Source organism: Parasteatoda tepidariorum, chromosome 9 (genome assembly GCF_043381705.1).
Source record: "Parasteatoda tepidariorum isolate YZ-2023 chromosome 9, CAS_Ptep_4.0, whole genome shotgun sequence".
Lineage (NCBI taxonomy): Eukaryota > Metazoa > Arthropoda > Arachnida > Araneae > Theridiidae > Parasteatoda > Parasteatoda tepidariorum.
In genome coordinates, this window is record NC_092212.1 from 68,448,008 (window position 1) to 68,461,500 (window position 13,493).

At 28.0% G+C, this 13,493-nt stretch overlaps 1 protein-coding gene across 3 annotated transcripts in view; it reads left to right on the forward strand.

The window, feature by feature from the left end:
- The window catches only part of LOC107448168 (uncharacterized), a 10,338-nt gene extending 4,610 nt beyond the window's left edge, over positions 1-5,728 (forward strand). For all 3 annotated transcript variants that reach the window (XM_016063283.3, XM_016063284.3, XM_043044109.2), the window contains exons 2-4: positions 757-1,026; positions 2,277-2,411; positions 5,528-5,728. In XM_016063283.3, the coding sequence (XP_015918769.1) occupies positions 765-1,026; positions 2,277-2,411; positions 5,528-5,622 (492 nt within the window). In that variant the 5' untranslated portion in view covers positions 757-764 and the 3' untranslated portion in view covers positions 5,623-5,728. The remainder of the gene's footprint in view (positions 1-756; positions 1,027-2,276; positions 2,412-5,527) is intronic.
- The last annotated feature ends 7,765 nt before the right edge of the window (positions 5,729-13,493 follow it).

Here is a 13,493-nt window from a genome sequence, read left to right on the forward strand (position 1 = left end):
TTTATTAATATATATATATATATATATATAAATATTGTGAGTAGGATATAAATTCTAACCATAAAGAAGCTTACATAATAAAAGTGCAAAAAAAAACATTTTATAGAGTAATATAAATTTGAATTAAATATTTTAATAGGAGAAAATTAAAATGTTTAAAAAAAAAAACCAAATTAAAGAAATTTTTTACATCAACAGTAGGCAGGCCGCATGTGGCCCGCAGGTGATAGGTTATGCACCCCTAGTCTATACTATATTATAAATTTAAATTTGTAGGATAATGTTTTCATGCGCATGTTCCTAGTAATATAGCGTATAATGTAAAAGTAAAAATTCAAAAATTTTGCTGAAACTTATCATTATTTTAACTACTTACTTATCCTCTACGTGCCTTGGGCACTTAAGGCCTCCAGCATATCCCTCCGACGCCCCCTGTCTTTAGCAATAGATCTTGCTTCCTCCCAGCCAGATATTCCACATTCTTTTAATTCGCCCAAAAACATGCGCTGGATGGTAAGTCTGGGTCTTCCTCTTGTTCTCTTACCATCAGGGGCCCATGTAAGCGCAACAGATGAAATTTTTTCTTTGGGCATTCTAAGGATATGTCCGAGCCAGCTCCATCTTCGTTTTTTAATTTCATCTTCGATTGTTTTTATTTTAGCTTTCTTTAATAGATTTACTTAACTTAACTACTTACTTAATTATTTAATTAAGTTTTCATTCAAGTATAAATTGTAGTTATCCTTCTTGTTTCAGAAGAGTAAATGGCAAGTGGTCTTTATACTTTATCAACAAACCTTTCTAAAAATATATGTCAATGTCTAAAACATTCCATACCTAACACACATCCTCCCAAGACAAAATGGCGAACCATCACCAGCCTGTCGTTCAACTCTGGATTCGTAGATGAAACCTACTCAGAAGTTAAAAAGTGTGATAATGCTACCAGACCATTGGACTTATATGCTTTGAAACAAAAAGAAAAGGAAGACTGGAGGAATTTATCATTACAAGAAAAGCAAGCATGTAATAATATTTTTGCGATTTTATTACTAGTTATTTCAAATTATATGTTTGTATTTTTTATTTTTATTTTATTTGTAATTTTTTTTCATAGATAATTATTATGGATTATGTTTATAAATTCTTTATATGAAATCTAATTATTATATGTCTGTTGATTTGATAATTTTGAGTTTTTACATTTTCACACTACTTCCAAATTGTTTTAAAGAATTTTATGTAGGTGCATAAGTTTAAGACTAAATATTGTCTTTCTCTATAGAGAAACTTAATCTACATTAAATTTGTTTATATTTTAGGTACTTTTTTCTAATTTAAAGGCAGTATGACATTAAAGTATTTTTTGTACACATATATATTCTGATAATTAAAAAGCATTTTTGCTTTATCTTTTTAAGAAGGTGGGGAAAACACAGGATCCTTGAACGATACAAATAATTGGACAATCAGGTAAATCGATGTTTGGATAATTGGGCTCTACTGTAGTGCATACTACTCTGAAAATAACTTAGCATGATTTTTTGTTTTAAAAAAAAGGTACTGGTGGAGCCAGAACAAATAATTCAAATTAAATGCTGCTTTTTATATATGCTAATGTTTGCTTTAAAAAAAAAATTAGGTTATCCAAAATAGCTTAATGATCAAAAAAAAATCTAGTTTTTAATTTTTAAACTTTTAACATATTTTGCTTCCATTTATTTATATCTGTCCTATTTTTTACTTTATTTTAGGTGTCTCATCTAGCTGGATGATTTCATAATGTCATTGATTAAAACTCTTTAAAATTTTTTTAAAAAAAAATCAATTTAAAAATTTGAATTTTTTTCCAATATATTTTAAAAAGCATTTTATTTATTTATTAAATTCTAAACCTTTGATTGTCCTTTTTTACATTTTAATCTTTTAATTTTATGTTTTGTTTTTTAGGTATTACATCTAGAAAGATGCTGGTTTTATTTATTATTTCTTTTAATTAGTATTTCTGTAAATTTCTCTTATTCTTGTTCTGTTTGTTTTTTATATGCTTTCAGAAACATGCCTATATTCGAAGCGGCGGTCTCTTTACGTTATCACGCTGGATCGCAATCACGGTAGGCTTTAGCCATTGGCAGCTGTTTGTGTTCTAACAAAAATTTTAAGCCAGTTGCCCATTAGCTTTTTTTCCTTCTCAAACTTGCTTGTAAATTATTTTAATTTGAACTTTATCCTTATCATTACAAATGTATTCAACCAAGTTTTTGTCTCTGTTACAGTGTATCATATGAGTTTTAGCCAGCCATTATGCCTTGCTGAACAACCATCAGATGAGTGGAAGCTTATTTTGGCGGGAACTTTTACAGCTATGGGACTTATGACTTTAGGACTTTATATGTGGCTCTCAAGATTTGGTAAGTTTTTAATTTGAAATCTGTACCCCATGGTGCTTAGTGTTTTTAAAAAGTACTTAAATTTCCCTGAGAGATTTTTTCTGAATGAGATTTCTTTCAAAATGAGATTTTTTTTCTTTACCATGTCGATTTTCGCCTCATATTATGCAAAAGCCTGGTTTTCATGTTTTATTCAACGTTTTCACAATACGTTTCGGCCTACCATCATTCCGTATCATATGAAGGCAGCAATCATTTTGCATGTTTGATTAAATTAAATATTTGCGGGTCCACATGTGCGTCTACTGACCTGAATTCGGTGAGATTGTTGAACTCTCGTATGCAACTCTGCTGTATTTTGCAAGCAGGACTTTGTCTAGGTTTTTCTAAGAGGTGACTATTTTGTTAAAATTTAGACATAATTTTTGAAAATTAAAAATTATTTTAAAAAATCAACACAAAAATATGGATTTATCATTTCTTATGGGACACAAAAATAAAATTATAATAAAAAGTATTTTGTGAAACTACCGTTTTTCCTAAAGTTGAATTTGTGAAGGTACCGCTAAACAGTAGTCAATTTAGCCGGGACAGACCTCTGGCAAGATATTCTCAATTTCGGGCTTCATTTTCCACCCTCTGATATGGAACGAAAAATCTCTTGAACATTTTATAATAGCTAATATAATCAGGAAAAAGAGTTCTTTGTCAGAAACTAGTTATTTTATCATGTTCATGTCAAGTGTTTGAAAAAATTGTGTTTTGTCAATGTACATGGTACTTAAAAACATTTTTTGAGTGCTTAAAAGGTACTTATTTTATCAAGCTAAAAATAAGCACATACTTCTTCGAAAGCTAATCATTGAGTGCACAGTAGACCACGTGTGGATTAGAGATAACCTTGGGTTGGTTACAGTTAAGAAAATGATAATCAATATTTTAAAAAAGAAATAGTAGTTAAATGAGTAAAAATGCAAAAAGCTAAATAAATTCATTTAATACGTTGCAAAAAGTTTAAAAGAAAAATAATAACTAAACTAAACTAATTTGTTTGAATTTGGAAATGTTTGCTTTCGTGTGACCTAGCAACAACACAGAAGAATTTTAATTAGATATTGTAACATTGCTAAGTTCAACTTAAAAACAACCATTTTTCCAATAATCACTCAATTTTTGGCAAATAAAATTAAAACAATAAAATCTTGTATTTTATTTTTAAAGACATTGTTTTGATAATCCAGATTATTGAAATGAAATTATTATCATAATTCCAATTTGGTTGTGATTCTAAACTATTAATGAGCTAGATTCAATGAACTAAACTAGTTAGAAGTAATTTCAGCTTTAATATTTAAGTTTAGTGTAAAAAAAAAAATTGAGGTGAAAAATTTTTTAAAAGTAATTTACAACAAGTATAATAAAAATAGAAGCATTAGAAATGTCTTATCACCAATGAAGTTTGTCTTAATGTGCATTTTTTATTACTAGAATTCTAAAACTTCCAGGCAGAGTCAAATTTGAAATAATATTTTATCTAGCTAATAAAAGTTATTAAAAAAATTAATTCAATAAGTCCCTAAACTACAGTACTATCCATATTCTACAATAAATATAAAAATATCTCTGAAACATCCTAGAAATATTTTCATTGTCTTAAAGATGAGTAACTGTAAATTCAGAGTCATATAGCTGAGTCAATGACTGGCTGAAAACTGGTTAGAACTTGTTTTCTGATAATAAAAAACTCTGATTAATAACTGATAGGATATCAGTTGTTAATCACTGGTGTGATTAATAACTGAATTTATTGTGATATCAGCCTGATTCTGTATTTGTAATCAGAAACCAAATATTTTATTTATTTAGCAAGAGTAATAATTTCAATTTGTTATGAAAGATAAAAATTAGCAATCTAAATTTTTTAATCAAATTTTTTTTAATGTCATAATTTGACATTATAGTTTAAAGATCTCTTGTTTTTAACACCTAAAAGAATAATTGATATTAGTTTTTATCTTTAATGGTATTTTAAAGATTTTATCTTAAAGTTACATTTTATCTTGAACTTACTTTTTCTTTAGGAATGGTTATTCTTAAAGTTTCTCTAATAAATAAAAAAATTTATTATTTCTTATGCCTTTTAAACAAATATTAAATTTGTTATGGGTTAGATTATGAATGATATAATTTATTATGTAAGTTGTTTGATAATTATAAATTTATATTTTTAGTGCTGTTTGTTTTACTTTTTTCTTAAAATTGTCTAATAATTCTTTTAGTTAAAATTACTCTTACTTTTTTATCTCAAATAGATTATTCTTTTGGAGAGAGGGAGCAAACATTATTTTGTTTCTAAACAATAAAAATCTTTTTTATTTTATTTTCACACGGTTTTAATAAAAAAAAATTTAGCAACATTAATGCATTGGGTTTTAGTTGTTTATTGCGTTTTTGTTAACTTCATATTCAGATTTTTTTTTAAATATTGCTCTGTAAATTTCCTAAGTCTCATTTTCCCTTCCAGCCATGTTTATAGTTCTGACAATTTATTATTTCTAATCAGAGTTCGCATGATTAAAATGACTTGATTATTTCAAATGGAAAATAATTTATTAACTCTTTATTAAAGGCGTGATTTTATTTCTAGTTATTATTTACATAAAGATTCTGGAATTTTACCTAAATCTATCTGGAAAAGTCAGGGAAAGTTTTTTTTCACAGACTCTCCTCGACTCTGAAAATCTCCTTTGGCTCTTTTGTCCATTAAGGACCTAGGCCTTCTTTACCACACAACACGTTAATATGTGATTAAATAATGATTTAGTAGACGGTGTAAAGTTGAATTTATATTAGCTAAAAAAGAACTGTGGCTTCTTGTAATAACAGAACTGACTGAAGTGCCTTATGGACCAGGATTTTGTTACTGAAGGACCTAGGATTTTGTTATTGAAGAATTTTTTGAACGAAATTTATTCTAAGACTTCAGTCCAAATTTGGATTTTTTGATTTTTTTAATTCATCTGTTTTTTATCTCCAAGTTATAAATTATTTTTATTATTATTAAAAATTGGACTATAATTTTATATATTCATTGTTAATTTAGATTTTTATCGATAATTTTTATTTATTTTGGTTAGAGCGCACTGAAAATGTGATTGGTCCTCTTTCTCCGAAATCCAAGGAAGAAATGAGTTGTACATGTCCTGACCAAGAAATCTCAAAATCTTCGTGAAGCAGCCAAGTGTACAATTATTGTTTTAGTAAGGTGTAGTTATTGTTCTATTGTAAAATATTGCCCACTGCATCGTTCATGGAATTAAATTTTTCTTTTAAATATATTTCAGTATTGTTTCTTTGTGTCTATTTATTTTTTTAATCGAAATATTTTTGTTGGAAGTCTGCATTTGTGCAACATTTTTATTCTAATTTTAGGTAACTAAGTATGAAATAGAAATTTGTAACTTAGTTATGAGCACCAATTAGTGTATTTGAGGTCTCTACTCATAGAATTGGTTTTTAAAATGCATAGAAATTTGATCATTAGAGCAACAGTGATTCAGGATATGATTTGCATTTAATTATTTATTTGCTCATTCTACATGATTAGTTGGGTGCAAATCAAAATTTAATCTCTGACTCATAAATTTCTACAGTAGCTTGAGTAATTTCAATCATAATTTAATGTTTATACCCTAAAAAATTATTGATTTGAGGAAATTTCATGATTATTCCATGGTTAAAATTTTTTAATTTATCCACTGTCCGGGTTCTGAGGATATTGGATAATCAGGATTCTACAGACCTTAGAATAATTTTACTAAAATGAGAATAAAATAGTATATGCATTGGGGGACTCAAATTAATTTAAGAGAATATTTTTTTTCTAAACCTGTTTGATTGTGAAATGAAACAAGTGTGTTGATAAATAATTACTAACATATACAAGTTTTAACCAACAATTGGTGATTCTATGATGTGTCTCTTCTCTATTTAAATATTAATTTACTGCCCCTCCCCTGTGTATGTTTATTTTTCTTCATTTTAGATTAGATGGAAACATGTATATTCAATGAAATCTTCATATTGAGAAAAAAATCTGAATCTCCTACACGTTTGCTTTGTTGATAATAGAAAGAAAAAGAAAACCTCCTTCAACCGAATACATTTGTTGCCTCTCTGTTTCACAAAATATTTTTTGTTCCAAAAAAATATGTTTTCTGAAGAATTTAAATTATTTTTTAAACGTAATTAGAAATTTAAAACCCTGTGTGGAAATAAGTTACTTGAATCAAACATTTCAGAAGTAATTTGCAAGATGTATGTTTTGATAAGATTATATTTACTTATAAAATAGGAGAAAAAAAACTTCATTTTATTGATCCAAAAGAAACGCAATTATGTGGAAGATTGGGAAGAATTTGAAGTGACAAAAGTGATTAAGACATCTGGAAATACATTAGAAAAGGAAGACTAAACAGAAAAATTTCAGCAAAATGTAAAATCACATTAAGGGTGTTCATTAGAGAACACCTTCTATACATAGAATGCATTTGGTAAAAGTTTTAATGAAATTACTTATTGGGATGTAAGTTAGTATACTTTTATAGAACCTATATTAAAGTTTGGCTATATTTCAGTTGACAGTATCAACAGTTAAGTTTGAGGATACAAGTCTGCATTGAAAGGGCAATAACTTTTCTGTCTTCTTTATCTTACTGTAACAATATTTATAAAAGAAAAAGAATTTCTTTGGTTTAATTGAAATGTTTATCACCTATTTAGTCAGTTTAAAGAAAAACGTGAAAGGTTTGAGGCAATTTTATCATTGACTCTTTTTCCGGAAGTAATATTTTTCATTAAACTATTTCTTAATATAATTTTGACATGGGTATTTTAAAAGTTAGTTTATTTTCCATTACATGATAAAACATGCCAAAGATTTTAAATCTTACATAAAAGTCACATTTTTGCCAATTGTTGAAGTTTCTTGAACAATTTGAAAATGTGACTCTATTATTATATCACCTAATACCCTTCATAATGTCAGCAGGGTATATTTATTATTTTATCTAACTTTAGTAATCTAAGATTTTTTCCTTCCCAAAGGTTTATTCCTTCCATTTAAAATTTAAAAAAAAAAATATTATTATTATTACTAAAGTGCTGACTGGACTGTTTAGGGGTCAAGGTATTGACCCTGCATCAGAAAGATTCTGGGTTCTAATCCCGGGCAAGGCATAGATGTTCTTTCATCCTTTGTACTCTCTGTCCTTACTGTGTGTAACAGCAACGTTGGCCCACCTAATATGGTGCTTCTGAAAGAGTGGCTAACAAAATCTGCCTTGTAAATAGAGAAAAACAATAAAGCCCAGGCTTAAAAGGGGTTATTTTGGGTTTTATTATCAATTTTCAAAATCTGCCCTTTCTTTAAATGAATCGTTATTTCTTATTTGACTTTTAATATACATATCCCTACTTTAATATAACAGATAACTTTAAAACTGAGAATTCGAAAACTAACTCCATACAGATTGTTCATGTAGGAATTAATGTAAATCTCATATGTATTAATTCAGGAATTTTCTAAGTAAAATTAGTTACATGTATTTATATAGGCACAGCTTGAAAGAAATTACTATAGGGACACAATTTTTTTTATTTAGGTGAAATAAATCATGCAATTAATTAGACCATGCAGAATATGATAATGATTTTATAGATGTGTACTTAGAATATTTCTACCACTTTTTAATATTTCTGTATGTATAGTGCAATTGCTCTTCCAAGTCTGTTTCATATTTCTAAAGATTTGATAGTCAAATAAAAAAGTATTGAATACATTCTATTGAAGCATGTCATACATGACATTTAATATTAATTAGCAATGAAAGACAATATTTCCTGTGAAACGGAAATTATTAATCCATAATGAGAATAAACATAGTCTCTCAAATTTTACCTAAAAATTTATACGTGAAACAAATTAGAATGTTTTGTTGGCTGCTATTAAATAAATAAAAAAACAATGCTAATGAATTTTTGACAGTAGGGAAAAGTACCTTTAAAATTTAATTAAAATAAAAGTTTAATAATTAAAACTGTCAAATGATATAAAAATTATCTAAAATTTTTACTTTTGAGTGAACAATATCTTCTGGATGTTTAAGAAGGAAATAACTTAAAAGAGGAGAATCATGAAAGGAAAATTGCTGAGTTTTGGGGGGAAAAATTGAAAGGTCACGTGCCCACTCGATGCTACGCCTATGTGTGTGAATATATATATAATAGATTTTAGTACAAATCAAGTAACTGTAATGAATATTGAACTAAAGTGAATGAACAGTAGTTTTATTATGAGTTTGCCTGAAATAGATTTGTTGATTATATTTTAACTTGGAAATAGATCTAAAGATTTAAAACTTAAAGGGCAAAATAAAAAATATTTTTTAAATTTCATAAACATTAGGAAACCACCTAATAAAGACAATATGTTTCTCTGACCTCAATAATATATTATTTTATCTTTAATTACAGAAGGAATTTTAATTAGGAACTTTTTATTAATATTCACAGAAAAAAAAATGGTACTACATTGAAGTTTTTATTTTAATGATTGAATTTGTTATTTTGCTATCAAAGTTTTCTTTCGAACTGAAATTGTACTTTGAAATCAGAATTTTAACTCAAAAAGTGTTTTTCTAAGTAAAAACTTTTTTTTAAAAAAAAAGCTCATATTTTTTAAAACCCTGTTTGAAGGATACTGTTAATCGTTCTGTAATTTGATCAGTAAGAAAATAGATCTTATTTCGACCAAAATATTCCTACTTTTCTTCCTTCATTTCACAATTTTTCTTGAGGTACATCAACTTCAAATAATAACAGGATGGCCTTGCCCCTGACACTTTACATTTTAGCGTTTCTTTTGAGGACTATGTTTCATAAACAAAGAAGTTCTGCCCATACAGAATGTAACTCAATCGGAATAAAATCGAATTTTGATATACGTCAAAAGTTAGCTATTGCAATGTCACTTTATTTCAAGCCATAAAGAAAGGATGTTTATAATTCATTGCCAAGATAACAAAGGATAGGAAGAAGAAGAAAAAAAAGACTTGAAATAAGAAAGTGAAATTCCAATTCATTGAAGATTTAGAACTTAGATTTTTTTTTTGTCTACATTAATATCATACGCGAAACACTAAGGTGGACTGTGGCTAACATGAACGTTGCTGGTGGGGGAGGGGGTGGATATGCGCTCCCTTCAATATTTCATGCAGCTCGGGAAAATTTTCGTGACTCATCATCCATTTAAATTCATCTAAGTTAAGAAGAAATTTATTTATCATTTTGCTGACATAAGAACATTTTTTTTCTTTTGAGTAAGATTTAAAGAACTTTTGTGACTGCATATGTTTAGTCCCCCTCTAAAGTTGATCTCATGTAACACATTTGATGGCTTATAGGGCAAAAATAACAGTTAGATCACAAAGCGATTAAATTTATCAAATAGCGTTTAAAAAAAATTGTCTGCCAGTCGCCACCAAATCACCATTTTTAGGTCAAAAATGCACTTAGTGTACATTTCATTTTATTAAATTTTACAATGAATGTTTATAATGTTCTGAAAAATATTTTATTTCACGTTTGCTTATAATTAATCTTCCTTTCTAGAAATTAACTTCGTAATGTTTACCATATTTTAAGAAGCTTTTAAGTCGCCACCTGTATCAAGGAAAATGCACTTCGTTCCTATTTCATTTTTTTTTAATAAACTTGCAATTATCATGAATATTTATGAAATTCTGAAAATTACATTATTTTGCGCCTGCTTCTAATTAATCTGCATTTTCGGAAATGAACCTTCTAATGTTGAACATATTTTGAGAAGTTTTAAAGTCGCCACTTTTTTGGCGAAAATGCACTTCGTTCCCATTTTATTTATAAATTTGTAATTATCATGAATATTTATAATATTCTGAAAATTACCTTACTTCACGCTTGCTTCTAATTAATCTTCTATTTAGAAATAAACTTTGCAATGTTTACCATATTTTAAGAAGATTTAAAAGAAATGCCTTACATTATAAATATCAACAGCGTTTTAAACTTTTTGAAAAAGTGACGATTTGTATTAAAAGTATACGGCATTTCTCAAAATATAGTTAAGATTACAAAGTTCTTTTATGTAATGTAGAAAACTTTTGAGAAACAAGTGAGAAGAAAAACTTTTCAGAATACAATATATTTTTAATAATTCCGCTTTTATTAATTAAAAAAAACATAATGAAACGCAGAGGATAAATATTTTTAAATGGCCATATAGCAATTCTCCAAACTTGTACGCATAATCGAAAGAGTATTTTCAGAAAATGTTTTTAAAAAAATTAAGTTTTTTTTTTTAACACAACTCGCTAAATTCTGTTTCAAATATAAAATATAAGTCTGGGAGATTTTTTATGAAATTTAAAAAAATTTTGTGACCTACGATGCATTTAAATCTGGTTTTTGAAAGAAAGATAGGCGTAATATTCTACAAAATTGCGCAAATATGCAAAGAAGTTTTTCCAAAAAAACTTTTTTCAAAATGTAATCCTGCGTCAAATGTAAAACATTATTCGACGGATGATTTTGGAATTTCTTTTTAAAATTCTTGGCGACGTGAGGGTACGTTTGAATTTGGTTCTATCAAAAAAAATAATAATGCATAGCATTCTTTAAAATTGCACATATATGCCAAAGAGTATTTTCAGAAATATTTTTTGAAACATTTAATTTTTTCAAAAAGTACTCACAAAGTCCTGCGCCAAGGAATTGATACTGATAAAATATCCACTGAGTTATATAACTCAGTGGATATTTCAGAAATTTTTTTAAAATTCTTTGTGACATGGGATACCTGTGAATTTGGCTTCATAAGAAAGATGGAGCATAGTATTCTCAAAAAATTGGCCACTGAAGAATATTTTCAGATTTTTTTTTTTATATTTAATTTTTTCCAAAACTTTTCTCTAAATCCTGCGTCATTTGGTGAATATTTCAGGAATTTTTTGCGACCTACGATACATTTAAATCTTGTTCAATAAAACGATATGGCATAACATTCCAAAAAATTGCCCATAGATGTCAAGGGATATTTTTGGAATTTTTTTGAAAAAAAACTTAGTTTTCACCAAAAGGACTCAAAAAATTCTGTGTTAAATATAAAATATTCAGTGGATATTTTATGAAATTTTTTAGAAAAAAAATTTGCTATCTTCGATACTTTTGAATTTAGTTTCACAAGAAAGATGGTGCAAAAAATCGGCCCAAGCATGCAAAAAGGAAAAAAAATTCATGTTAAAGATTCATGTTCTCAAATTCAAAATTCATGCAAAAAGAAAAAAAATTAGTGCAATTCATGCCAAGGAAAATTTAAAAAAAAAATTTTAACTTTATCCAAAAACACGCAAAATCCTGTGTCAGATACAAAATATCATAATTTATGAATTTAGAGAGCTATGAATTAATGGCTCAAGGGATAGAGCGCTAACCTCTAAATGAGGTAACCCGGGTTCGAATCTCAACGATGGCTATTCGATACAAATTCCGCACCTGGCTTGTAGCGACCACTGTGCTGATGTAAAATATCCACAGCGGTGAACGGATCACGGGTTACCGTAGGAGGTTTTCGTGGTTTTGAAACACAAATGCGAATTAGCTCCATCAAAAAGTCCTCAACGAAGGCAAATTTCTTCCAATACTTGATACAGGAGTTCCATTGTGCTCAGAATTGGGTTCAAAATTACAATTCGGAACTACGGAGTTGAAAATCGGTAGCCGTGAACTCAAAATTGGTTCGGTTGTTCAACGACTATTTAATATTATTATTGTAATATTTAAGAATTATTATATTATTGTAATATATATCTGTATAATTTTTTGCATCATGTGACTTATTTAAATCAGGTGTCATATGAAATGGGCATCATATATTGTCCAATAAAAATCAATGTCTATAAATATTAACTCTTAGCGCGGCTGATGCAATAGAACCGGAACTCCAGAAGAATAGAAAGAATGGAAATACCCACATATTTCAGGAGATAAAAACTACAAGTATTACAATTTCAATGATTTATATTAATGTCAAATGTAAACGTCTGAAAATGCAAAATCTTGCGTCAACTGGAAAATATGTGACAGATAATTTGCGAACTTTTTATAATTTACGTATCGTACTTTTCATATTTTTTTTATTTGAAACTAGTTTTATATAAAAAGTACGGTATGTCATATTTTCAAAACTATATCAACATACGTTTAGGGTTATTCATAAAAAAATATTTAAAAAAAAACTGCCAAATCAAATGGATTTTTTTTTGTTCGTGGGATCAAACGATTAAAGAACTACAATTCAATTCCAAGCTGCTTCCCTATATGGAAATTGAACCATTCCATATTTTCTGCGTGTGGAGGTGATGCATGTCGGTAACAGATACAGCAGGTAGAATTTGGGAATCGGAAATGAAATATTACCATAGATAGAGCAACAGAAATTTAAAAGCTTTTCAATGCTTCGATTTAGTCACACTATGTATTAATTTGTATTGTAAATAACTATATTTATTCCAGTGGCGTACGCAGAATTTTTTCAAGGGGGGTGTTCATAATTTTCTGGAACTACTAAAAGAAATTCGAGTATGCAATAAAGCACTATTATTTCCCTAATTAAGACAGCTAGACAATTTTGACTTTTTATTTAGACAGCATTGTTTAGTTGAATTTTGATTTGATTTTTTAAATTTAATAACATAATGTAATATCTTCTGAAAAAAAGACATATGGGTGGGAAGTAACACTTTGAGGGCCACTTCCACATTCATCAGATTTTGTTATGCTAGATGCTAGAAACGTTTTCTTCAACGGAAGTATNTATTCGAGTGTTGCGATCGCGAATGGAAATTGAACCATACCATAATTTTTGCGTGTGGAGGTGATGCACGTCGGTAACAGATACAGCAGATAGAATTTGAGAATCGGAAATGAAGTATTACCTTAGGGCAACAGAAATTTAAAAGCTTTTCAATGCTTCGATTTAGTCACATTATGTATTAATTTGTATTT